The following is a 27,266-nucleotide window of genomic DNA, read 5'->3' as shown; positions in this document are numbered from 1 at the left end:
TTGCACTAATTCAGAATTTTTCTGGGTCTCTGTTTTAGGGAAAAAATGGAAGGACAAGAACATTAAAGATCACTACAAACACCGAAGGAGAAATCTAAGGTAATCTGTACTCAGAGAAAGCAAATTCCCTTGAAAGTATCTCAGCATGTCATGAAATTTTAAAAACAGGCAAACATAACTGATAAGCCAAGCTTCAAATTGATTTATTTTTAGAATAGTTTCCCCAAGTACATATTCTTCAGTGTAAACAGATGTTCAGTTTTTATAAAAACGTTCATTTGGCAAGAGAATTAAGAAAGTCTATTTAGGAGTATCACTGTTTGAGTGATAGTTGTGGCCAAGCCCATTGCAGAGCATTGAATCCATTCATACTCAAATCAGACTTGGCATCAAGTCTACGCTTTACCTGATAATATTGAAAATGCAAGTTTAATAGCTATTAATATAAAACGGTTAACAAATCCTTAGTAACATCCTTCTCATTTTTTACAGAAGTCATATGTTAGAAAGATTCTATCAAAGTAAAGATGGTAGTCAGCGTGGAGGAATTTTTAGCCAGTTTGCAAATCAGAATCTGAGCAAGAAAATTCCTGGAGTGAAACTCTGTGAAAGCTTTGTATATGGAGAAGTCAGCATGGGCCACTCATCCCTTAACAGACACATCAGAGATCACAGTGGACATGAACCAAAGGAGTATCAGGAATATGGAGAGAAGCCAGATACACGTAACCAATGTTGGAAACCCTTCAGTTCTCACCACTCCTTTCGAACACATGAGATAATTCACACTGGAGAGAAACTCTATGATTGTAAGGAATGTGGAAAAACCTTCTTTTCTCTCAAAAGAATTAGAAGACACATTATCACACACAGTGGATATACACCATATAAATGTAAGGTGTGTGGGAAAGCATTTGATTATCCCAGTAGATTTCGAACACATGAAAGAAGTCACACTGGAGAGAAACCCTATGAATGTAAGGAATGTGGAAAAGCCTTCACTTGTATCACAAGTGTTCGAAGACACATGATAAAGCACACGGGAGATGGGCCTTATAAATGTCAGGTATGTGGGAAACCCTTTCATTCTCTGAGTTCATTTCAAGTACATGAAAGAATTCACACTGGAGAGAAGCCCTTTAAATGTAAGCAATGTGGTAAAGCCTTCAGTTGTTCCCCAACCTTAAGAATACATGAAAGAACCCATACTGGAGAGAAACCTTATGAATGCAAGCAGTGTGGGAAGGCCTTCAGTTATCTCCCCTCCCTTCGACTACATGAAAGAATTCACACTGGCGAGAAGCCCTTTGTATGTAAACAATGTGGTAAAGCCTTTAGATCCGCCAGTACTTTTCAAATACATGAAAGGACTCACACTGGAGAAAAACCCTATGAATGTAAGGAATGTGGGGAAGCATTCAGCTGCATCCCCAGTATGCGAAGACACATGATAAAGCATACTGGAGAAGGACCTTACAAATGTAAGGTATGTGGGAAACCCTTTCATTCTCTGAGTCCATTTCGAATACATGAAAGAACTCACACTGGAGAGAAACCCTATGTATGTAAACATTGTGGTAAAGCTTTCGTTTCTTCGACATCAATTCGAATACATGAAAGAACTCATACTGGAGAGAAACCCTATGAGTGTAAGCAATGTGGGAAAGCCTTCAGTTATCTCAACTCCTTTCGAACACATGAAATGATTCACACTGGTGAGAAACCCTTTGAATGTAAGCGATGTGGTAAAGCCTTTAGATCTTCTAGTTCCTTTCGACTACATGAAAGGACTCACACTGGACAGAAACCCTATCATTGTAAGGAATGTGGGAAAGCCTATTCTTGCCGTGCCAGCTTTCAGAGACACATGTTAACACACGCTGAAGATGGACCACCTTATAAATGCATGTGGGAAAGCCTTTAATGCTCTGGGTTCATGTCAGATACATTAAAATACTCACTGAAGAGAAGCCCTATGAATGTAAGTAATGTGGGAAAGCATGAAATTCTGTTGGTGCCTTTTTTAATACATGAAAGAAAGAATTCTGGAGAGAAGCCATATAAATGTAAGTAACATGGGAAAGCTTTCAATCATTTTAGTTCCTTTCAAATACAGGAAATAACTCATCACGGAGAAGACCGAACAAATGCTTTTTGGAAGGGAACCCGTATTTGAGAGAAATCCTGTGTAAAGAGTGTAGGAAAGGTTTTATCATCATACAATCCTGTCACACATTGAATGCATAGTGGAGAGAACCCTGGTAAATGTAAAGAGTGTGGGAGAGCCTTTAGTCATTTTAGTTCCACTTGAAGCCATGAAAGAACACACAGAGGAGAGAAAGCTCTTGAATATAAGCAATGTCCAAACGTTTTTAACCAGCCTACATTTTCAACAACATGTAAGAATGCACTCTGGATCAAAACACTATAAATGTGAAAACCACGAGGAAGGTTTTCCATTATAATATACTTTTAAAGTCATTTGAGGGCTCTGTGGCTTCGTGGATTAAAGTACTTGTCTGGCAAACAGGAGATGCTGGGTTTCAATCCCAGCAGGGCCTCATTAGTTGAGGTATTGAATTTGAACAGGTGTTTCGGCTCTGGCTGGGTGTGGTGGCTCACACCTGTAATCCCAGCACTTTGGGAGGCTGAGGCAGGAGGATCACTTGAGGTCAGGAGTTTGAGATGGAGTTTCAAGTGTGCAAAACATAGCAAGACCTCATCTCAAAAAAAAAAAAAGTCATTCAAAGACTTATAATATAGCAAAATCCTATAAATGTAAGTACTTCAAAAAGCCTAATGCATAGCAGGTCATGTAGTCTCTAGAAAATACATAATAACCTGATGGAAATGTAGAAGCTATATGTATATTTTGTTAATTAGTGGCTCATATTTAAAATAGTTCTCTATGGATTTCAAATGCTTAATCTCACAAATAAATGTTAAGTTGATATAATCCTGTAAGTAATCTGAAAGCAATAGTGCATGAATTTCATAGGTAGTGTTGTTTTAGGTCAGTAATTAAAATATTTGTCTTTCCATTTTGAAATGTGTTTAATCCAACGATGAATTTAAATGTGTTTCTTATATTCAGGTCTGTTAAATTGTATATGGTTGCTTAATTGTTCTGTGATTGAGGACCACTGAAAAATAAGTCTTAATAAATGTTAGTATGAACCTACTTGCTTCATTTAGCAGATTCTTGATTCCCTTCCCACATTATATATATTCCATCATATTTATTGGAACAACTCCTTTTTTTTCCTTTTTTCTTCTTTTTTCTTTTTGAGACAGGGTCTCGCTCTGTGCTCTGTTGCCCAAGCTGGAGTACAATGGTGTGATCTCGGCTCACTGCAACCTCTGCCTTCTGGGTTCAAGTGATTATCCCACCTCAGCCTCCTAAGAAGCTGGGACTACAGCCATGTGCCACCACACCTGACTAATTTTTTGTGTTTTTAGTAGAGATGGGGTTTCACCATGTTGGCCAGGCTGGTCTTAAACTCCTGACCTCAAGTGATCCACCTGCCTCAGCCTCCTAAAGTGCTGGGATTACATGTGTGAGCCATCACACTTAGCCCATTTTTTTTTTCTTGGCTCAAAGAATTTTATTTTCGTTCCTATTAAAGAGTTGGCATTCATTCTAAATATGTAAAGTTTATCATAGACTGTAGTCTCATGAATTATTATTTTAACCTGTTGTTCTTTACTCCTTGTTATTTATTCTGGCTGTTCTTTGTATAATTGATTTTGGGATAAGGAGACAGCTATGATAGGATAATAAAATCTAGAATGGGAGATGCCTTTCATGAATTGTGTCATGTCAATCTGGGTAATGGGAACTAAACTTTTCAGACTTCATTTCTTTCTTTTTTTCTTTCTTTCTTTCTGAAATGGGGTCTCACTCTGTCACCCAGGCTGGAGTGCAATGGCACAATTGTGGCTCACTATAACCTCAAACTCTCGAGCTCAGATAGTCTTCCAACCTCAGCCTCCCAAATGACTGGAACTATAGGTATGTGCCACCAAGCCCAGCTAATGTTTTTGTTTTTGGTTTTTAATCTTTTTAAGTAGAGATGGTGTCTTGCTGTGTTGCCCAGACTGGTCTCAAACTCCTGGCCTCAAGTCACCCTCTAGCCTCAGCCTCTTAAAGCACTAGGATTACAGGCATAAGCCACTGTGCCTGGCCCAGAATTTATTTCTTTTATGGTTACATGTAGAGTGCATCAAAGCCTAAATTCCCAGAAGGTTAGATTGCAGAAGTGAAGAAGGCATTAGTCAGATTTTGGAGGCATCATACGGAGAGACAGATTCATATGGGCTGTTTGGACATGGTCATCTAGCCCATTTTCCTGATTCTTTGCCCTGCCAATCAAGAGTATCCTCAGCCGGATGTGGTGGCTCACACCTGTAATTTTAGCACTTTGGGAGGCCAAAGCGGGCAGATCACCTGAGATCAGGAGTTTGAGACTAGCATGGTCAACATGGTGAAACCCTGTCTCTACTAAAAATACAAAAATTAGCTGGGTGTGGTATCACATGCTTATAGTCCCAGCTGAGGCAGAAGAATTGCATGAGCCGGGGAGGTGAAGGTTGCAGTGAGCCAAGATCACGCCACGATGTGGTGGCTCACACCTGTAATTCTAGCACTTTGGGAGGCCAAAGCGGGCAGATCACCTGAGATCAGGAGTTTGAGACTAGCATGGTCAACATGGTGAAACCCTGTCTCTACTAAAAATACAAAAATTAGCTGGGTGTGGTATCACATGCTTATAGTCCCAGCTGAGGCAGAAGAATTGCATGAGCCGGGGAGGTGAAGGTTGCAGTGAGCCAAGATCACGCCACTGCACTCCACCCTGGGTGACAAGAGTACAGAATGAGACCCTGTCTCAAAAAAAAAAAAAAAAGTATTCTGTAATCCACCACCAGCCACTTCACCTCCATGTTCTCAAAGTTATAGATTTCCATAGACGTTCTTATAAGCTTCATATCCAAGATTCAGCTGCCATTTGGATATCCCTGAAAGCCCTAATGTATCTGCCAAGTAATCAGTTTATATTGTCATTGTTGGGAATAGTCTGATGATCTGACTTGGTTCCTGTACGGTCCAGTTTGTACATAAACATTTTTGTCCATAGGGATAGTGAGTTACTGATGCAGGTTGAGATCTACAATGGCACTATCCAAAAACAAAACCAAAAACACTACATGAAGCTTGTTCCTCTGCCGCATTATGCAGAGATGGGTCTCACCCCATTCTTTCATGTGAGAATAAGCACCTTATTCATTACAGAAACATTGTGGGTGTGTCCTGTTATAGCTGAATGTAGTCCCTCAGTTTATTTTGAATTATGTTTGATTATATGTGATTACAAACAATGTTCATGTCTTCCTCAAACAAAAGTTCTCACACATTTCTTAGAAATGTTAACAGTGTGCAAACAACTTGCTTACTGTCTAGTGAGTTTTGTATTTATTGAGAATATATATTAAAATACCCATTCCAATCATGGATCAGATAAACTTTATAATTAAGCTCTTTGTCCAACATTGTGAGTCAACATTACTGTGAGCTTACAACTTCAGGCCTCTTTCTCATAAATTTTAGTTTTCATGCTTATTCGATTACAACTTTTATGATGATAGTAGTTTTTCATATGCATAATACCAAAAGTCAAATCATGTTGTGAGTGATTTCTTTCCAACGACTATCAGGAACGTACCTGTTGTCAAACAGGATTTAATAAATTGTGGTAATACTACCACAGGCCAGGCATGGTGGCTCACACCTGTAATACCAGCATTTTGGGCGGCCAATGCAGGCAGATCACTTGAGACCAGGAATTGGAGACCAGCCTGGACAACATAGCAACAACCTGTCTCTACTAAAAATACAAAAATTAGCCTGGTGTGGTGGCGCACATCTGTAATCCCAGCTACTTGGGAGTGGAGGTTGCAGTGAGCCCAGCGCACCACTGTACTCCAGCCTGGGCAACAGAGTGAGACTGTCTCAAAAAAAAAAAAAAAAAAAAAAATACCACCATAAAACAGTAATGACTGTGAGGTGTATCAATAAGAGGGTGGTTAAAAGAATTTATTGCAGGATTTATGCTGCTTTTAGGTTGTTTGACTCCTACTTAAGGAAGCAAAAAATTTCTCTGATGGAGTGAAGAGGTGAACTTAATTCTACCCTGGGTAATTTTTTTTTTTTGAGACAGAGTCTCACTCTGTCACCCAGGCTGGAGTGCAGTGACGTGATCTCAGCTCACTGCAACCTCCACTTCCCCAGTTCAAGTGATTCTCCTGCTGCAGCCTCCAGTGACAGGACAAGACTTTGTCTCAAATAAACCCCAAAAAACCGCAACAAAAAAACCTTTCAGAATACTTCCTGAAGGATTTGCCAGAGCCTGTTTTACAGCTAACTCTTTTTCTGGAGGTGGAGGGGACATGGTCTTGCTCTGGAGTAGCTTGGATTACAGGTATGTGCCACCACACCTGGCTAATTTTTGTATTTTGAGTCAAAATGAGTTTTGCCATGTTGGCCAGGCTGGTCTCAAACTCCTAGGGTGAAGTGATCGGCCCACCTCGGCCTTCCAAAGTGCTGGGATTATAGGAGTGAGCCACAGCACCCAGCTGAATATACATTTTTCTAAGGAAGATAAACAACTGAGCAAGGGGACCTGAAAAGATGCTGGACATCATTAAGTAAATGCTAAACAAAAAGGCAATGAAATGCCACTTCAAACCCACTAGGATGGGTAGAATGAAAAAGAGATGACACATGTCAAGGATATGGAGAATTTGGAACCCTCATACACTGCTGGTGAGAATGGAAAATAGAGCAGCCACTTTGTTTTTTTGTTTGTGGTTTTTAATGTTTTCTTTTTTAAGAGATGGGGTTTTGCTCTGTAGCCCAGGCCGTCATGGCTCACTGCACTCTCAAACTTCTGGATTCAAGCAATCCTCCCATCTCAGCCACCCGAGTAGCTGAGAACACAGGTGTGTACCACCATGCCCAATTAATTTTTTTTTTTTTTTCAGAGATGGGGTTTTGCTCTTTTGTCAGGGCTGGTCATGAACTTCTGGGCTCAAGCTATCCTCCTGCCTTGGCCTCCCAAAATGCTGGGATTATAGGCATGAGCCACCGTGCCCTGCCAGGAGTTTCTTTTTTGAGGTAATGAAAATGTTCTAGGCCAGGTACGGTGGCTCATGCCTGTAATCCCAGCACTTTGGGAGACTGAGGCAGGCAACTCACTTGAGGTCAGGAGTTCGAGACCAGCCTGGTCAACATGGTGAAACCCCGTCTCCACTAAAAATAGAAAAATCAACCGGGCATGGTGTTGTGCACCTGTAATCCCAGCTACTCTGGAGGCTGAGGCAGGAGAATCGCTTGAACCTGAGAAGCGGAGGTTGTAGTGACCCGAGATCGCACCATTGCATTCTGCACTCCAGCCTGGGCGACAGAGTAGACTCCATCTCAAAAAAAAAAAAAGAAAAAAATCTTCTATAATTGACTGTGGTGACGACTATCTGTTTGCGTCTTTGAATATACTTTATTGAATTGTACGCTTAAAAGGGGTGCATTGTGTCGTGTTTTATTTTTATATAGCTTTTCAAATAAATATGACTTCAGATTTTTTATCTAATCTGTTAAACATACTAAGAGTTTCCAGATATACCCTAATTTACATCACTTTTTATTGTTCATTTTTGTATCAGTGAAAATAGGAATTCAATTACCTTAGGTATATCATAGTTGTTTACATTTCAAAGTTCTCTGGGAACACAACCTGTAACCTATCTAAAATAATTTTTCCTGTAGTGTGAAATGTACACTTCAGAGTTTAATTGAAATATCTCACAGCTGTGGTTAGTCTGATACGCGTCCTTGCATCCATGCTAGGGATGTGGGGTTCAAAGAGATTGTAAATGTGTGGGGATTGGGGAAGAGATGGGTGGAGGTCTCAATGCCGTTAGCCGTCAATATCAGAATGGAGCTAGACTCTTATTACACACGGTGAGGTCATTTTTAAGTGTCTGTGTTTGTGAACGGGGCTCACAGTTCCACGAGTGCCCTCTAGACTCAGGCCAAGTCCCTGGCCCCTGGAGGAGTCAGACCTTCTTGTTCCAATCTGGACTTGCCTGGGTGACCCTCTTGCTGTGGACTTGTTCCTTAAAGGGTCAGTACATCTGGCAACTGAGGCTAGAATTCGCTGCTCAAACTTGTGTCCCCGCGTTCAGAAACAGCTGCGACAGGATGCCAGAGTCCATCGAGAGGCTGGGAACAAGTTCGGCTTCTACGCGACTGCCCCTGCCTGGGACTGGTTTCCTCCCGGACTGAAGCAGGGTTTCCCCAGCGACATGACCTTTCGCAGCTCTGTCACCCCAGGTGAAGAGGGCGGGGCTTCGTGAACTGCCCAATCAGAAGCGCCACGTGGAAGGTGGGTGGGGGCAACGCGTCACAAAACAGGTGGACGTTGTACGCCGTTACGCAGCGAGGTTGCTGGGCGGCTCGACCATCACCTGTCCGTGATAGTTTCTGCTACTAGCGCCGTGGCCAACGCTGGGTAGGATGAGGGAGGACGGCCGGACACCTGGAAGCCGGAAAATGGTGAGTGTGCAGGACTGGTGTCCCGAGACCTGAGGAGGGACAGGTTGGAACCGGCCGGAACCAGCTGTGGCGGCACCCGGGGCTCCCCTCGGCGACTTTGGGGTCTGGGACCCGGGTCCCTCTGGCGCAGCTGGGCCCTCGGTGCCCTCGGCCGCGGAGTGGGGCTGGGCCGGCATCCGGGACCCCTGGTGTCCGTCCCGTTCCTGCGCTACGCCTGCGGCCCCGGCGCCCTCTCTGGGCAGCTCCACCCCCGCGGCCCCGAGTCTCCCCAGATTGCGCGGGAGCCCTGGAAGGGTCATGGGGAGGTTTCCGACTAGTTTGTGGCGTTCCTGCGTGGGACGAGCAGTGGTCCGGGTGGTCCTCAGTCCCTCCTTTCTCCGTAAAGCTCACCCATCTTCCCCTGAGGTTTCCAATGTACGGAAAGCACCATGTCAAATTCATAATCCTAGTTCCAGACTACCTCTTCCTGGGGCTGGCATTAAATTCCTAAGTTTGCGGATCCCTTCCCGCATTCCCAAAGTCTGACGTCCCCTCTCCAATTCACAGCGTCGTTATCAATTATTTGGCCTCTGGTGCATTTCACACGGACGCCGTGTTTCTCATTTTTCCAGAGAACCAGGGATGACTCGTTTTAAAAGATTTATTTTTTGTTTGCGGATATTTTACATGCGAGGAAGGCAAAGAATACCTTGTTGTATAAATCCTTATGACTCTCTTTCCAGTATCTCCTGAGCACAGACACCCTACAAGAACTCTTGGGTTGAGGCTCCTCTTTGGAAACTTCCCTGGGTGACGTGTCTTTTTAGCAGTTTCAGGTCGGCACTGCCCGTCCTTGCCTTTGTATTCTTGAAAAGATTTGACCCCTTATTTGGGTGTCATTTTCTTCATGTATCTGAAATGTATATAATCAACAGCTATTAAAAGTATTATAATTTTTTATTTCTAATTTTTGTGGGTACATAGTAGGTGTATATATTTATGGAGTACATGAGATGTTTTGATGCAGGTATGCAACGTGAAATAAGCACATCATGAAGAAAGGGATATCCCCTCAAGCATCTGAGTTGCAAACAATCCAGTTACACTCTATAAGTTATTTTAAAATGTAGACTTCTTTTTTTTTTTTTTTTTTTTTTTCCCCCCACCCATTAACTATCCTCTCCTTTCTTTCAGGCTCCCACTACCTTTCCCAGCTTCTAATAACCACCCTACTCTCTAAGTCCATGAGTTCAATTGTTTGATTTTTATACTAGATCCCACACATAAGTGAGAAGATGTGGTGTTTATCTTTCTGTGCGTGGCTGATTTCACGTAACATAATGATCTCCAATTCCATCCATGTTGCAAATGACTGGATTTCATTCTTTTTTATGGCTGAATAGTACTCCATTGTGTATATGTACCACTTTTTTTTTTGTTTTTTGTTTTTTTTGGCAGAGTCTCACTCTGTTGCCCAGACTGGAGTGCACTGGTGTGATCTCGGCTCACTGCAACCTCCGCCTACAGGGTTCAGGCGATTCTTGTGCCTCAGCCTCCCGAGTCACTGGGATTACAGGCATGTGCCTCCACACGGGACTAATTTTTGTATTTTTAGTAGAGACGGGGTTGTGTCATATTGGCCAGGCTGGTCTCGAACCCCTGATCTCTCAGGTGATCACCTGCCTCGGCCTCCCAAAGTTGTACCACATTTTAAAAATCCATTTATCTGTTGAGGGACACTTCCATTGCTTCCAAATCTTAGCTATTGAAACAGTGCTACTACAGATATTGGAGTGCAGCTATCCCTTTGCTACACTGATTTCCTTTCTTTTGGGTATATTCCCAGCAGTGGGATTGCTGCATGGCATATGGTAGCTCAATTTTTAGTTTTTTGAGGAACCTCCAAACCATTCTCCATAGTGGTTGTACTAATTTACGTTCCCATCAACAGGATACAAAGGTTCCGTTTTCTCCATGTCCTCTCCAGCTTTTGTTACTGCCTGCCTTTTTGACATAAGCCGTTTTAACTGGGGTGAGATTGTATCTCATTGTAGTTTTAATTTGCATTTCTCTGATGATCACTTTTTCATATGAGCACCTTTTCATATGCCTGTTCACCATTCATATGTCTTGTTTTGAGAACTGTCTATTAAATCTTGTGTACATTTTTTGATTGGATTATTAGATTTTTTTCCTGTAGAGTTTGAGCTTCTTATATATTTGGTTTAATCCCTTGACAGATGGGTAATTTGCAAATATTTTCTCCCCTTCTGTGGGTTGTGTCCACTTTGTTGATTGTTATCCTTTGCTGTGTGGAAGCTTTTTAACTTGATGTGATCCCATTTACCATTTTTGCTTTGCTTGCCTGTGCTTGTCCGGTATTGCTCAAGAAATTTTTGCCCGGACCAGTGTCCTGGAGATTTTTCCACAGTATTTTCTTGTGGTAGTTTCCTGGTTTGAGGTCTTCGATTTAAGTCTTTAATCCATTTTGATTTGGTTTTTGTATTTGGCAAGAAATAAAGATCTATTTTCATTGTTTTGCATATGGATATCCAGTTCCCAGTACCATGTATTGAAGAAACTGTCTTTTCCCCAGTGTGTATTCTTTGCACCTTTGTCGAAAATGAGTTCACTCTAGGTGTGTGGATTTGTTTCTGGGTTCTCCATTCTGTTCCATTGCTGTATGTGTATGTCTTTATGCCAGTCCATGCTGTTTTGGTTACTATAGCTCTGTAGTATAATTTGAAGTCAGGTAATGTGATTCTTCCAGTTTTGATCTTTTTGCTTAGGACAGCTTTGGCTATTCTGTGTCTTTTGGGGTTCCGTATCAATTTTAGGATTTTTTTTTTCTATTTCTGTGAAGAATATCCTTGGTATTTTGGTAGGGATTGCATTGAATCTCTAGATTGCTTTGGGTAAATGGACATTTTAACAATATTGATTCTTGCAATCCATAAACATGGAATGTTTTTCCATTTTTTTGGTGTCCTCTGCAGTATCTTTCATCAGTGTTTTATAGTTTTCATTATAAAGATCTCTCACTTCTTTGGTTAATTCCTAGGAATTTATGTGTGGCTATTATAAATGGGATTACTTTTTAAATGTATTTTTCACATTGTTCACTGTTGGCATATAGAAATGCTACTGATTTTTGTATGTTGATTTTGTATCCTGCAACTTCACTGAACTCGTTTATTCTTACAGTTTTCCTGTAGAGTTTTTAGATTTTTCCAAATATGAGATCATGTCATCAAAAGAAAAAAAATTTTTAAGAGGCAAGAAAGAGGTGAATTTCAGAAAAAATAAAACACTTCAGTATTACATTGAAATCGGACAACACTTTTTTTTTTTCTTCCCCTTAGGTTGCGTAGTAAGTTTCTGAGGTCTGTTCTTTTTTTTGTGGTGATTTCAAATGGAATTTCAGAGCATAGCCATATGACACCTAGAAGTATCCAAATATGATTATGAGAACATTTATTGCTATAGAAATAATAACTGACATTTCTTTTTTTTTTTTTTTTTTTGAGACGGAGTCTTGCTCTGTCAGGCTGGAGTGCAGTGGCGCAATCTCGGCTCACTACAACCCCTGCCTCCCGGGTTCAAGTGATTCTCCTGCCTCAGCCTCCCTAGTAGCTGGGACTACAGGTGCCACCACCATGCCCTGCTAATTTTTGTATTTTTAGTAGAGATGGGGTTTCACCATGTTGGCCAGGATGGTCTCGATTTCTTGACCTTGTGATCCGCCTGCCTCGGCCTCCCAAAGTGCTGGGATTACAGGCATGAGCCACCGTGCCCAGCCCAATAACTGACATTTCATTTTCTGAAAACAATAGACACTTGTGGATTTCGGGGACTAGGGCTGGTTTGCTAAGGTGCCTTACAATTTTCTTAACACTTTACACATAAATACTTGATTTGAGAGATTTTGCAGAATTCTTCAAACATTGGGTTTGTCTCATTTAAAGTATCTGTTTAGGCTGGCTGTGGTGGCTCATGTCTAATCCCAGAATTTTAGGTGGCTCATGAGGCGGGAGGATTGCTTGAGTCCAAGAGTTCAAAATCAGCTTGGGCAACATGGCAAAATCCTGTCTTTACAACAAAATAAAAATAAAATATCAGTGGTAGTCCAAAGTAACATTACTGCCCAAGCTAAGGCTATCCTTGAGCCTGCCAAGAGCAGTAATTAAAGGCCCTTTTGGTTCTTCTTGGGGAGCATCCCTGTTCATACCACTAAACTCTTTATACCGAGAGAAGCTACAGAGCACTGGAAAGCTGGGGATCCATATGCACATGTTTTGGGTGGAGGGTTTGCTTTCTGAGGTTGTAACTGCAGTTTTCTTGGGCATGTTTTTTAGACATGAGGTTTGTTTTGCATTCACAATGTTGACACATTCAGAGTATAATTCTTACATATTGAGAAAGTGTGTGAAGTTCAGGAGTGCTGTCTCCAGGACACAGGGCTAATGAATTTCGGAGGTTATTTTGGGGTCAGAACCTTAAAGTAAATCCAGCTGAGGGTTTCTTCTGCCCGAGAATTGAAGCCTGGGAGAGGAAGTGTTTTCACACTCCAGGGGCCAGTTAGGGTGTGCGGAGCTCCCGGAGTTCATTCCTGTCGCTACTCAAGTGTCTCTTCCCTTCATCACCAGGGACGTTCCACTCTAGAAGTTACATGTCAAAGGGAAAGCCTGGACCTCAAGCATGTTAAGGTGTTTAACCTCTCGAATATGGGTTTTCCTTGTGAATTGTGGGGAAGCAGCCTGCTTATCTGAGCTAATTAGAATATTTATGTTTCCTTTGGATTATTTTATCTGTTGAATATTATGGCCCTTCAACTCTGGTTTCCTTTATCATTTTATAATTTTATTGCCAGTGTCAGTGTGTAAGATTTTAGTTTCTTTCACTTTGAAAATGAAGGTTGTTAGATATGGTGGGAGTAAGGCAAGAACTTTCTGGAACTAAAAATGTTTCTTGAGGCCAGAGAACATCAAGATACGAGATGGGTATATTTAAGTTGTCAGGTACTTTTTTCATTTTTAGATCAGTTTTTATATGTGAAGGTCCATAGAGAACTTTGAAATTTGAAAGGGTATACAGTTGCTAAGACAAATGAATTCCTGATTCCATTGGTAAGAGGAAAACACAATTGAATTCCTGTTTTAATTGATGTGAGGAAAACTACTAAAGTTTATATAATCTTTGAAACTCCTGTTATATTTAAGGGATTAGGCCTAAATCCATAATGCATTTATTTATTGAGATAGAGTCTCCCTCTGTCGCCCAGGCTGGAGTGCAGTGGCACAATCTTGGTTCACTGCAACCTCCCAGGTTCAAGTGACTCTCCTGCCTCAGCCTCCCCTCAGTAGCTGGGATTACAGCCGTGCGCCACCACACCCAGCAAATTTTTGTATTTTTAGTAAAGACAGGGTTTCACCATGTTGGCCAGGCTGGTCTCAAACTCCTAACCTCAAATGATCTTCCCACCTTGGCCTCCCCAAGTGCTGGGATTATAGACGTGAGCCACCACACCTGGCCTAGAATCCCTATTTAATGTTTGCTAACAACATAGGACTCACCCTTCCCTTTTTTTCTTGTGACCCACACCTGGACAAGCTGATGAGTCTAAGGGCTACCTTCTCTGTCATAGGCAACAGATTTAAACCACGCAACCACCTGCCCTTATAGTGCCCAACTCTACTCCAACCACAGTAACCAACCAGGCCAGGCTCCTTTCTTTGCTCTCTCAGGCCATTTCAGTTATGCTTGCTTGGTCTGCCCTGCTCTCCCCCAGATCTCAACAATGTGAGCAATAAGCCTTTTAGTACCCCTTTGTGAGTGCCAGACCATCATCAGTTTCATCAGAACTATGTCTCTGAAGGTGACCACAAGGATTGGTGCCGTGAGCATGTTGTCCAGACACTGATCGCCACTTGTTGGTCCTTCATCTCTTTATTTATATATATATATTTTTAAGGAACTGATTAATATTTATTATAATCCTACTATCAGTCTGCCTCCTAACTCTAGCCTCAACAGGCTTTAAATCCAAAGGCTTAAATACATTTGCCAACATGTCAAAAAGAATCTTTATTACTTTTTTTGATTGCCACTTATGCTTTCTTGCTAGATGCCTTTGGAGCAGGTGTTTCTGAGCTTTTTGACCCTTCTGAGCTTTTGGAGCAGGCGCAGCCTTCTGGCCTGTGGCTTTCTGGGCAGGAACCTTCTTACTCGCATGGTCGTCTTTTTTGCTGGAACTTTAGCAGCAGCTGCAGCAGCAGCAGCAGTACCCTTAGTACCAGGTGCTTTTTTGGGGGAAGCTTTCAGGAGAGCTGCCTTTTGAAGCTTCTTAACTTCATTCTTGATTATTGTGTTCCTCATTTTCTTTGCCTTCATAACTTTAAAACAATCAAAATCTGTCATCTTGGCTTTCCTTTCTCTGGCTTCAATCTGCTTGGCCCATCGTGTGGCTGCCCATTTTGTATTGATGTCTGCCTTCTGCCAGGCTTGTTGGACATACTTCTGGTGGGCACTGTGTGGAAACTTGAGGATGAAATCAGTGAGCTGCATGCACTTGAAAGGCATGGCCTGTCTCCTCACTTGAGTGCAAGGTCCATCGACCAAAGCCCTGTTCTGATCAGTAACATCTACAATCACGACCAGTTTTCCTGCATGAGGTCCAAAGGAGACGTAGGCCACCTGGCCAGCCTCCACAAAGCGCCTGAACACCATGTTGGCTGGGTTAAGCAAGAAGGAAGGAGGCCCGCCCAACCGTGTGCATGTGTAGAAGCCATCTCTTTATTTTATTTATTTATTTATTTATTTATTTATTTATTTATTTATTTATTTTTTTGAGACGGAGTCTCGCTCTGTCGCCCAGGCTGGAGTGCAGTGGCCGGATCTCAGCTCACTGCAAGCTCCGCCTCCCAGGTTTACGCCATTCTCCTGCCTCAGCCTACCGAGTAGCTGGGACTACAGGTGCCCGCCATCTCGCCTGGCTAGTTTTTTGTATTTTTTAGTAGAGACGGGGTTTCACCGTGCTAGCCAGGATGGTCTCGATCTCCTGACCTCGTGATCCGCCCGTCTCAGCCTCCCAAAGTGCTGGGATTACAGGCTTGAGCCACTGCGCCCGGCCTCTTTATTTTTATTATTACTTTTTGAGGCGGAGTCTCGCTCTGTTGCCCAGCTTGGAGTGCAGTGGCACGATCTTGGCTCACTGCAACCTCTGCCTTCCCGGTTCAAGCAATTCTCCGGACTCAGCTTCCCGAGTAGCTGGGACTACAGGCGTGTGCCACCACGCCCAGCTAATTTTTTGTATTTTTAATAGAGATGGGGTTTCACTATGTTAGCCAGGATGGTCTCAATTTTCTGACCTTGTGATCTGCCTCGGCCTCCCAAAGTGCTGGGATTACAGGTGTGAGCCACTGCACCCAGCCTTTATTTTTCTTATTTTTTGAGACAGAGTCTTGCTCTGTCACTCAGGCTGGAGTGCGGTGGTGTGATCTCAGCTCACTGCAACCTCTGCCTCCCAGGTTCAAGCGGTTCTCCTGCCTCAGCCTCCCAAGTAGCTGGGACTACAGGCACCCACCACCATGCCCAGCTAATTTTTTTGTATTTTTAGTAGAGACGGGGTTTCGCCATCTTGGCCAGGATGGTCTCAGTTTCCTGACCTCATGATCTGCCCACCTCGGCCTCCCAAAGTCCTGGGATTACAGGCGTGAGCCACTGTGCCTGACCAGCTAAGTTTTTTGTATTTTTAAGTAGAGACGGGGTTTCACCATGTTGGCCAGGCTGGTCTTGAACTCAACCTCAGGTGATTTGCCTACCCCAGCCTCCCAAAGGTGCTGGGATTACAGGCGTGAGCCACCACACCTGGTCTGTTCACCCCCTTCTTAACTTTTAGTTGTTTCTATTTATATCTTATTGTACTATGCCTTGAAAAATTATGTTTATTATTTTTGAGTGGTTCACTGTTTAAGTCGTTCTACTTAGGATAGGAGTAGTTTACAGGCCGGACGCAGTGGCTCATGCCTGTAATCCCGGCACTTTGGGAGGCCGAGGTGGGTGGATCACGAGATCAGGAGATCGATACTATCCTGGCCAACATGGTGAAACCCCATTTCTACTAAATATACAAAAATTTTCTGGACATGGTGGTGCGTGCCTGTAACCCCAGCTACTTGGGAGGCTGAGGCAGGAGAATCATTTAAACCAGGGAGTTGGAGGTTGCAGTGAGCCAAGATCATGCCACTGCACTCCATCCTTTCAACAGAGCGAGACTCCATCTTAAAAAAAAAAAAAAAAAAAAAAAAAAAAAAAAAAAAGTAGTTTACATAGCACAGTTACAATGTTACAATATTCTGTATTTTCCTGTTTACTATTACTAGTGAGTTTTGAATCTTCAGGTGATTATTTATTGCTCATTAATGTCCTTTTCTTTCTGATTGAAGTGCTCTCTTTAGCATTTCTTGTAGGACTGGTCTGGTATTGATGAAATTCCTCAGCTTTTGTTTATCTGGGAAAGTCTTTATTTCTCCTTCAGGCTTGAAGGATATTTTCACCAGATATACTATTCTAGGGTAAAAGTTACTTCCTTCAGCACTTTAAATATGTATTGCCACTCTCTCCTGGCCTGTAAAGTTTCCACTGAAAAGTCTGCTGCCAGATGTATTGGAGCTCCATTGTGTGTTATTTCTTTTCTCTTTCTGCTTTTTAGGATCCTTTCTTTATCCTTGAACTGTGGGAGTTTGATTATGAAATGCCTTGAGGTAGTCTTTGGGTTAAATCTGCTTGATGGTCTATAACCTTCTTGTACTTGGATACTGATATTATATATCTCTAGTTTGGGAAGTTCTCTGTTATCACTTGGAATAAACTTTCTACAACCTTTTTTCTACTTCTTCTTCAATTAACTCTTAGATTTGTCCTTTTGAGGTTATCTTCTAGATCCTGTAGGTGTGCTTGTTTCTTTCTCTTTTTTCTTTTGTCTCCTGACTGTATATTTCCAAATAACCTGTCTTCAAGCTAATTCTTTCTTGTTTGATCAATTCTACTATTAAAGGAGTCTGATACAATCTTTAGTAAGCCAGTTGCATTTTTCAGCTCCAGAATTTCTGCTCACTTTTTAATTATTTCAATCTCTATGTTAAATTTATCTGATAGAATTCTGAATTCCTTTTCTGTGCTATCTTGAATTTCTTTAAGTTTCTTCAGCACAGCTATTTTGAATTCTGTCTGAAAAGTCACATATCTGTTTCTCCAGGATTGGTCCGTGGTGCCTCATTTAGTTCATTTGGTGAGGTTATGTTTTCCTGGATGGTGTTAATGTTAGGAGATGTTCTTTGGTGTCTGGGCATTGAAGGGTTAGGTATTTATTGTAGTCTTCACTGTCTGGGCTTATTTGTAGCTGTCCTTCTTAGGGAAGACTTTCCAGATATCTAAGTTATATCTGCTTTAGGGGGCACCCCAAACCCAGTATGCCGTGGTTCTTGCAGGCTCATAGAGGTGCTGCCTTGATGATCTTAGACAAAATCTGGGAGAATTCTCTGGATTACTAGGCAGACTCTTGTTCTCTTTCCTTATGTTCTCCCAAACATAGTTTCTCTCTCTCTCTCTGTTCTGAGCCACCCAAGGTTGAGGGTGGAATGACACTAGCATCCCTGTGGCCACCACCACTGTGACTGCACTGGGTCAGACCTGAAGCCAGTGCTGTGTCTCGCCCAAGGCCTGCTGTAACCACTCCTTGGCTACTGCCTGTGTTCACTCAAGGCCCCTGGGGTCTACAATCAGCAGATGGCAAAACCAGCCAGGCCTGTGTCCTTCCTTTCAGGGTGACGAGGTCCCCCAAGGCCCAGGTGAGTTCAGAAGTGCTGTCCAGTAGTCAGGGATTAGAGTAAAAACACCTTAGAAGTCTACCTTGTGTCCTGTTGTGTTGCAGCTTGGCTGAGCTGGCACTCAAACTATACAAGTTCTTCCCTGGAAAGGCAGAGGAGCCTCACCCCATAGCCACCGCCCCAAGCCACAAGGAGTTCTGTCAGAGTACTGCTACTGCTGATGTTCCTGGAGGGCCAAAGGTCTCTTAAGTTAGCTTGTCATGAATGCTGCCTCTTCAGGGCAGTGGGCTCCCCTCTAGCCCAGGACAGGTCCAGAAATGCTATGGAAGAGTCAAGTTCTAGAATCAGGGGCCCCAAGAGCCTGCTTGGTGCTGTGTCCCTCTGTGGCCATGCTGGTGCCTAAGGTGCAAGACAAGGTCCCCTTACTTTTCCCTCTGCTTTTCTCAAGCGGAAGGAGTTTTCCTCTGTAGCCACCACAGCTGGTTATGTGCTGAGTCTCACCTGACGCCAGCAAGTGTCAGGCTCACCAAAGGCCCTTGATGTAGTACCTGGATATCACTGCTGGTTATTCAGGGTCCAAGGGCTCTTCAATTAACAGGTGATGAATGCTGGCAGGACTGGGCCCTTCCCTTCAAGGCAGCAGGTTCCCTTCTGGCCCAAGGTGTGTCTAGAAATGTCTGGGAGCTAGGCCCTGGAACAGGGGCCTCCTGATTCTGACCAGTGCCCTGTCCTACTGTGGCTGGACTGGTATCTGAGATGTAAGACACAGTCCCCCCGATACTGTCTCCTCCCTCAAGTGGAAGGGGGCTCTTTGGGGGCTGAGAGCTGTGCAGCCTGGGGTTAAGGGAGGGATGATGCCATATGTCACCACCCCTCCCTGCCCCCTGTCAGTTCACTGTCTCTGGGCCTAATTCAGCACTAGGACTCACCTAAGAGTTGCAGTCCTTATGGGCTAGACTGCCTTTCAACTTGACTTGGAGAGAGAGTGCTGCAGCCCTCAGTGATGAGGTTTGCGGGCACTTAAGTTCAGACCACTGGGATCAGCAATTCCTCCCTGGCTAAGGCTGGTTGAAATGTCCCCTCCATGGGCAGGTATCAGCTGAATTTGGTCTGGTTTTCCTTTCTGCTGTAACAGGACAGCACTGAGTTCAGTGCCTCACAATTGCTGTATCTCCCTCCCACAGCACCTAGAGATGCTGTGTGCATGATGCCGCTGCTGCTGGGGTGGGAGAGGGGTCTGTTGGCGATTCAGGACTGTTTTTAAACTGCTTCAGTGCCTCTTTCAGCGATACGAAGTTAAAACCAGGTACTGTAAGTGCTTACCTGATTTGTGGTTCTTATGAAGGTGTTTTTTTCTGTGTGATAGTTGTTAATTTGGTGTCCTTGCAGGGGGATGATCAGGGGAGCTTTCTATTCCGCCATCTAGCTCTGCTCCCTCTCTATAGTTTAAAATATTTGAGGTATGTTAGGGAAGGTCTCATCTTGTTTTTCAGAAAGCGAAACTGTTTTTGTTCATTATTCCTATAACATTTACACACCTCAGAATGGCTAAACTCCAAAATATAGCACCAAATGCTTCCAAAGATACAAACAAAGGAACATTCATTTCTGTGGTAATTCAAATGGCAGAGGTTGCAGTGAGCCGAGATCACGTCACTGCACTCCAGCCTGGGTGACAGAGCAAGACGCTGTCTCAAAAAAAAAAAAAAAAAAAAAATCACAAAGTGATCTCATTTCACACAAACTAGATACGTAGAAATACATTATTCCACATGACTGGCAGCATTGGAATTATCTAAATACACATGCAAGAATGGTGGGAGGGTCAATTCATATACTCTATTGGGACTTGGTGGCAGTCTTAAAGTTGCTCAGAATCTACAACCCAGCACGTTTTTTTTAATGTATAGAGAATTTACTGTGCACAGGCACATGGGGACTTAAAATATGATTAGAGCAGCATTTTCCATAAGAACAAAACAAAAATTGAAGCATCATGAGTCCTATAGATACTGGAATGGATGAGCAAATTGGGTAGCCCAAGCCTCAGACACCAGCATGTGTGAAACAACTGGGGCAAAAACTAAGGAGACACCTACCCATTATTTCCTTCCATAGAAAGTGCAAAAGAGGCAAACTTAAGCAAAACACTGCTTGGTGATAAAAAATAATGGTATAGCCATAAAGAATATCCACAAAATTACGGGCAGTGGTCACCTCTGGGGACAAGAGGGAAACAAAGTCAAGGTGAAGCAGCACTGGGAGATATGACATGCCCAGGGTCTGTTCATTCTGAGTGCCCAGTATATAGAATTTTACAGTTATGATTAAACATAAAACATCCTATGCATTCTATAATAAGTATGCTGTATTTCACTACGAAAATATAATTCAGCTGGGTGTGGTGGCTCACACCTGTAATCCCAGTACTTTGGGAGGCCAAAGCAGGAGGATCATTTGAGGCCAGGAGTTCAAGACCAGTCTGGGCAACATAGTGAGACCCCCATCTCTACCAAAAAAATAAAGTAATTCTTTAAGCATGAAAAACAACTTTCAAATATTTATTTTGCTATGTTTTCTAACTACCTTCCCAGTTCTGATTGTTCACTGCCTTAGTTCAGGACACATTTATAAGTCTTTTAGACTGTACCTATTGCTATTCACCTTGATTTCAGCAAGAAATGACTAGTAAAAGAGTGGGAACATACTCATGTTTAATAGAGAACTGGCTACATAAACCTCCATCTTTTAAAAAAATGTATTTATTAAAAAAATTTTTGTGGGGAGACAGGGTCTCACTCTGTTGCCCACGCTGGAAGTATAGTGGCACACAGTTCACTGCAGCCTTGAAATCCTGGGTTCAAGTGATCTTTCCACCTCAGCCTCCCAGGTCGCTGGGACTGCAGGCATGTGAGCCACCACAACTGGCTCAACTTCTATCATCTTGTGAACCTTTATAAAAATTAGGGAAGGCACCAGTGGATATGAAAAAAGCTGCAGGATTTATTTTCAAATGAACAAAAAAGCAAAGTGTGTAAACCATGTTGCCTTTTACAGTGAGGAAAGAAAAATATGTAGTTTAAATTACTTTTTATGTAAATGCTGAACAAAGTAATAAAATTGTTACCTTTGGGAACCTGAGGCCACTAGGCAGGAATGCTAGAGGACATGCTAAGAGTGAGCCTTCAGGTAGACTAAATCTCAGGCTGGGTTTTGGGTGGGTGGGTGTGTGTGTGTTTACACACAGGGTTTTTTGTTTTGTTTTTGTTTTTCTGTAGAGACAAGGTCTTGCCATGTTTCCCAGGTTGGTCTTGAACTGGCCTCAAGTGATCCTTTGGCCTGAGCCTCCCAAACAGATATGAGTCACTGTGCCCAGCCTCAGGCTGAATTTTTGAATCTTAACATTGACTATAAACAATGATTAAGAAAATCTGCATTAACTATATTTTAATAGTTCATAAATCAGATGACTAATTTTTAACAGGAAACCAGTTCTCTGTGTTATAGTCCTCTAAAGAAGTTTTATGAAATGAGCAGTATGTTTTTGCAAACCATAAGAAATCGTTAGGCACATAAAGATGGGAGCAATGGACACTGGGGACTGCTGGAAGGGGGAGGGATGGTGGAGAGTGAGGGCTGAGGGACTGCCTGTTGGGTGCTGTGCTCACTGCCAGGATGACAGGCTCATCCATAGCCCAAACCTCAGTGTCACAGTGTTCCCATGTGACAGACCTGCACATGTACCCACTGAATCTAAAATAAAAGTTGAAATTATTAAGAAGGTAAATAAATAGAAATGTATATTTTTTGTGATATGATTCCTGATGTTCATGAGATGTGGGTTTGTGTATTCTATCCCAGGAATCTTTAAAAAATAAACGTTAACAAAACATTTTTTTATCACTTGAGCTCAGTAGTTCGAGACCAGCCAGGGCAACATAGCAAAACCCCATCTCTACAAAAATTTTAAAAATTAGCCAGGCGTGGTGGCATGTGCCTGTAGTCCCAGCTACTTGGGAGGCTGAGGTGGGTAGACGGCTTAGAGCCTGTGAGGCAGAGGTTGCAGTGAGCTGAGATCATGCTACTGCACTCCAGCTTAGGCAACAGAGTGAGACATGTCTCAAAAAAAAAAAAAAAAAAAAAAAAAAAAGAAAAAATTAATTTTAAACATGTGGTTCTTAAATAAAATTGTAAGTGATATTACAGGCTGTACTGCCATCACATCAAACTGCAGGGCATTTTTTGATATGGACAGAATCTTAAGGCATTAGGATGGCGTAACAGTATGAGGAGCTTCACTAACCCACTCCCCAGAGAAACTTGTGACAGTTACTTTAAAACAACCATTTAAAGCCCCTGGAAGTCATCCTAAAGGCAGACAGCCAATGAGGAAAACTATTCAAGAGAATCTATGAAAATTCTTTGAGAAATATGAATCTATGGTATTTAAACCCTTACTGTTTTCTGATCCTGCACCCCACATCCTCACCCCAGTGAGGTGAACACTCCACTCTAGACTGTGTAGCCAAGGATACAAGGTTCTCTGTTTCCCCAGTGTAAGAGTTAAAGAGGAAAGAGGCTGGGCGTGGTGGCTCACACCTGTAATCCTAGCACTTTGGGAGGATGAGGCAGGCGGACTGCCTGAGCTCAGGAGATTGAGACCAGCCTGGGCAACACGGTGATACCCTGTTTCTACAAAAATACAAAAAATTAGCCAGGCATGGCAGTGTGCGCCTGTAATCCCAGCTACTCAGAAAGCTGAGACAGGAGAATCACTTGAACCCGGGAGGTGGAGGTTGCAGTGAGCTGAGATCGCACCACTGCACTCCAGCTTGGGCAACAAAGTGAGACTCTGTCTTTAAAAAAACAAAAAAGGAGGAAAGAAACACCAAACACTGCTTGATAGTCAAAGACAGGTTTATTATAGAAAAGACCTGAGAGAGGCTTCTGGCTGATTTCAGTCAGGAGCACTTTTCCTAGCAGACTAAGAGCATATATTGGTTTTAGGGTGAGGGAGCTTATTACAAGCTTAGAATGTTTCTGTGTGAGAGAGAAGTTTATGGTGGGGTTGGAATGTTCTGGGCAGAGGGGTGGTTATCTTGGGGGTGACATCTTTCTGGCAGGACAGGGGTTATCCCGAGGTTGCATGTCTCTGTGGGAGGTGTCTGGAATGTTTTTGGTTGGAGATGTTATGTGTGGTTTATGGTCATGCTGACCTTAGCCATTAGGCTGATGCCCTTTGGATTTAGGCAGTTTTTGATTAAGGTGAATTTTAAAATGAGGTGCTTATCCATGATGGTGATGCTCCTGCCATCAATCCAGACCTTATAGTTATAAAAAGGATGAGAGGCAGCATGTTCTTTCTGGCTACTTCCTGCTGATGAGGGGACGGAGAGTTCCCTGGTTTCGGGTTGACTATAGGAGCAGTGCTGTCTGTAGATGTTTTTGGGTAGTTGTCTGTGAAATGGCCATGATCCTGTCAGTTTAAAAAATCTTTGAAAAAGGTTAATTAGGCAGGGTAAGAACAGTAGTCCCATAATTAGGCATATTATTAGGAGAGGGCCCAGGAATGGGATGACCCATGCTATGATTTTGTTCCCAAACTAAGAATCTATTTGCTTGTTTTGGTACTCCTTAGCTTTTTTAGCTTTTTCTGTAACTTTTTTTTATAGCGCTTTTTACTAGGTCCGATTGGCTGATATAGAAACAACATTCCTTACCTAATGAGAGCAGAGGTGCTGGTTTGGAAAGGCCCATGTGTTATTTCCTGCTAGTAACCATTATTCCTGCTATGAGGACAATAATTAAGCAAAATGCTATAGTAATTGAGATTCTATGTCTGATATTTTACCCTGAGGGTGCTACAGTATATAGTCCTACTGCAAATAGTAGAGTGAGTAAAGCAATTCCCACAAGGGTGGCATAGTAAATAATTTTCATTAAAAAGTTAATATTTGACTTAAAAACAGAGGTAGGAATGATAAAAGTATTTGATGAGGTAGGGGTGAGACTGAATAGGATAAGTAATTCTCACTTGGTTACTTATTTTTTTATGATTTTTAGCTTAAGATTTCCTATTTATTTCCTCCTGTGAGAGTCAGGGGGCTTAGAGGCAGAGCCTGCTGAAACATCAAGTTTTCAGTTTATAGGGCTTTTAGAAAGCACAGCTATTTTGGAAACTTGTAGCCAGAAAAATTAGAATTTTTTTTTTTTTTTTTTTTTTTTTTTTTGAGACGGAGTCTCGCTCTGTCGCCCAGACTGGAGTGCAGTGGCACGATCTCGGCTCACTGCAAGCTCCGCCTCCCGGGTTCACGCCATTCTCCTGCCTCAGCCTCCGGAGTAGCTGGGACTACAGGCGCCCGCCACCACGCCCGGCTAATTTCTTTTTGTATTTTTAGTAGAGACGGGGTTTCACCTGTTAGCCAGGATGGTCTCGATCTCCTGACCTCGTGATCCGCCCGCCTCGGCCTCCCAAAGTGCTGGGATTACAGGCTTGAGCCACCGCGCCCGGCCTAGAATTTAATTTAAATAGAAAATAGCAAGATTTGAAAAACATTGGGCAACACTAGAATTTAACAACAGGTGTGCTATCGTTTTTGAAGCATAATTTTCTCTCTCAAGTTTACTATTTTCATTAAAAGACAAATCATGCTAGTAGGACTGAGTTTCTTTATTATACTTGGCTTAGTTATTTGCATACAGTGGAGCAAGAATAATTATTTGTTACATAGGCCCTTTAAATTGGCTTTGATGGAACTTTGTTTCGTAGAAGGAATCTGAGATAAGACCTTTTTAAAGGCAAGCCCAGCCATGGATTTGTACCATTGAATACCTATGAGTTGGGTGAATTCCTCTCCTCTTGAGGTTCCAAGATAACTTGGGACTCCTGGCCTGTCAAAATGTGACATTCTTTACTTACCACAGATCAGAAACCCTGTACAGGGACTGTGTACACAAAATCTGAGGCCAGCTTTCCAAGGGCTTTATTGGCTCCATAAGTCAAATTTGATTGCTTGAAGGAAGGCACACCATTCCAGGCAAAGCTTTGGTAAAATAACCAGTTTTTCCAATTGTGTCCTGTTACAAAAGAAAACAGATTCTTGGTTGCACTTATGCAAATAACTATACTACCATAACTTACGAATACTTACAGATAGTTCCCAAATTCTGGAGAAAATCAGGTAGAGAGAAACAAGTATGCTCCAAATTTTGTTCATGGAAGCATACTAAATTGTTAAAAGCTGTCAATAGCTCAAAAGAAAATATTCTTGGACTTTGAAAAGCAAAACAAAGGATTAGCAATATTTTAAGCAATACGTTAAAAAGATCACTCCAGGCTGGGTGTGGTGGCTCATGCCTGTAATCCCTGTACAGGCTCATGCCTGTAAACTCCCAGCACTTTGGGAGACCGAGGTGGGTGGATCACCTGAGGTCAGGAGTTCACCAGCTGGGTAACATGGTGAACCCCCATCTCTACTAAAAATACAAAAATTAGCCAGGCGTGGTGGCATGCACCTGTAATCCCAGCTACTTGGGAGGCTGAGACAGGAGAATTGCTTGAACCCAGGAGGAGGCTGCAGTGAGCCGAGATCACGCCACTGCATTCCAGCCTGGGCTACAGGACAAGACTCTGTCTTAAAAAAAAAAAAAAAAAAAAAAAAAATCACTCCAGTCTCCTACAGTTTAGTTCATGCAGTTAATGCCTGTCCTGATTTATATTAACATTTTAGTTTTTTAAGAGTTCTGAACGTTTTCCTCTAGTCTGATATAACAATTTTCAAAGTTATCAGAAACCTGCATTCAAGGGCACCTGTTAGACCTTTATAGCTGATTATAAAACCAACTTTTTAAAAAGGACCAAAACAAGACAACAATTGTTTATGGATGACAAAAAGTTTTAGGATTAGGCTGGGCATGGTGGCTCACGCCTGTAATCCCAGCACTTTTGGAGGCCAAGGCTGGCGGATCACCTGAGGTCAAGAGTTTCAGACCAGCCTGGCCAACATGGTGAAACTCTGTGTCTCCTAAAAATACAAAAATTAGCCAGGTGTGGTGGTGTGCACCTGTAATCCCAGCTACTCAGGAGGCTGAGGCAGGAGAATCGCTTGAACCCAGGAGGCGGAGGTTGCAGTGAGCCGAGATCGTGCCATTGCACTCCAGCCTGGGCGACAAGAGTGAAAATCTGTCTCAGAAAAAAAGTTTTAGAATAGCCATAAAGACGCAATTGACAAGGATATCTGTTACCTCTGTGGCACACAATAATTTTAACATAACAATTAGAATTATTACTTATAAGGTACACTAAGGTATGTCAGAATTGTAGGAGTCTCCCATAACTTTGGAACACATACCAATAACATTTATACAAATATAGCCCAAAGAAAGCCAAACACCATTTTGTATTTGACAATGCTTCCTGTATGATTTTATACCAAATACACCAAATTTTACCTTTATATTAGTGCACTATTAATATTAAACTCCATTTTTAATAAAACCTTGTAGATGCATTTACTCAATTTTAATGTTTGACCATAAGGTAAGATTTTTATAGACCCTTTTTAACCCTTTATATTTTGTTAAAGAGCAGGTTAGTGCTTTAAGATAAACCCATTGTGCTTTTATTTTAATGCTCAATTTACAGAAAAACTGGATGCTACCCCTTCAACTTTAGCCAATATGTTTACACAGAATTTCCTTTACAATTAAACCTTCCAAAACTTGCTTAAACCTTCAAAACAATTCTTTAACTTTTTAATGTAGGTAAAAATCCACAATCTCATGCCTTCTTATAATCTTTTTACTAAAAGTAATTCCACATAATTAACTTTTAGCAAACTTTTGTTGAACAC

At 42.3% G+C, this 27,266-nt stretch overlaps 4 protein-coding genes and 1 pseudogene across 7 annotated transcripts in view; 1 reads left to right on the top strand and 4 right to left on the bottom strand.

Annotated features, from left to right (window-relative positions):
- Positions 1 to 3,181, top strand: part of ZNF136 (zinc finger protein 136) — a 30,246-nt gene extending 27,065 nt beyond the window's left edge. For all 3 annotated transcript variants that reach the window (XM_050770398.1, XM_050770399.1, XM_050770397.1), the window contains 2 exons: positions 39 to 99; positions 493 to 3,181. In XM_050770398.1, the coding sequence (XP_050626355.1) occupies positions 39 to 99; positions 493 to 1,924 (1,493 nt within the window). In that variant the 3' untranslated portion in view covers positions 1,925 to 3,181. The remainder of the gene's footprint in view (positions 1 to 38; positions 100 to 492) is intronic.
- LOC126942481 (zinc finger protein 44) overlaps positions 1 to 27,266 on the bottom strand; it is a 414,080-nt gene that overhangs the window by 175,513 nt on the left and 211,301 nt on the right. The window lies entirely within an intron of this gene.
- The window catches only part of ZNF20 (zinc finger protein 20), a 201,259-nt gene that overhangs the window by 65,381 nt on the left and 108,612 nt on the right, over positions 1 to 27,266 (bottom strand). The gene's annotated exons all lie outside the window — the stretch shown is intronic.
- ZNF823 (zinc finger protein 823) overlaps positions 1 to 27,266 on the bottom strand; it is a 445,525-nt gene that overhangs the window by 393,478 nt on the left and 24,781 nt on the right. The gene's annotated exons all lie outside the window — the stretch shown is intronic.
- On the bottom strand, positions 14,680 to 15,367 carry LOC126942797 (60S ribosomal protein L14-like; annotated as a pseudogene). Its single transcript, XR_007721612.1, has one exon. The product of XR_007721612.1 is annotated as a 60S ribosomal protein L14-like (transcript).

The sequence above is a fragment of the Macaca thibetana genome, chromosome 19 (assembly GCF_024542745.1).
Source record: "Macaca thibetana thibetana isolate TM-01 chromosome 19, ASM2454274v1, whole genome shotgun sequence".
NCBI classification, from domain to species: Eukaryota; Metazoa; Chordata; class Mammalia; order Primates; family Cercopithecidae; genus Macaca; species Macaca thibetana.
This window is presented reverse-complemented; position numbering and strand designations above follow the sequence as displayed.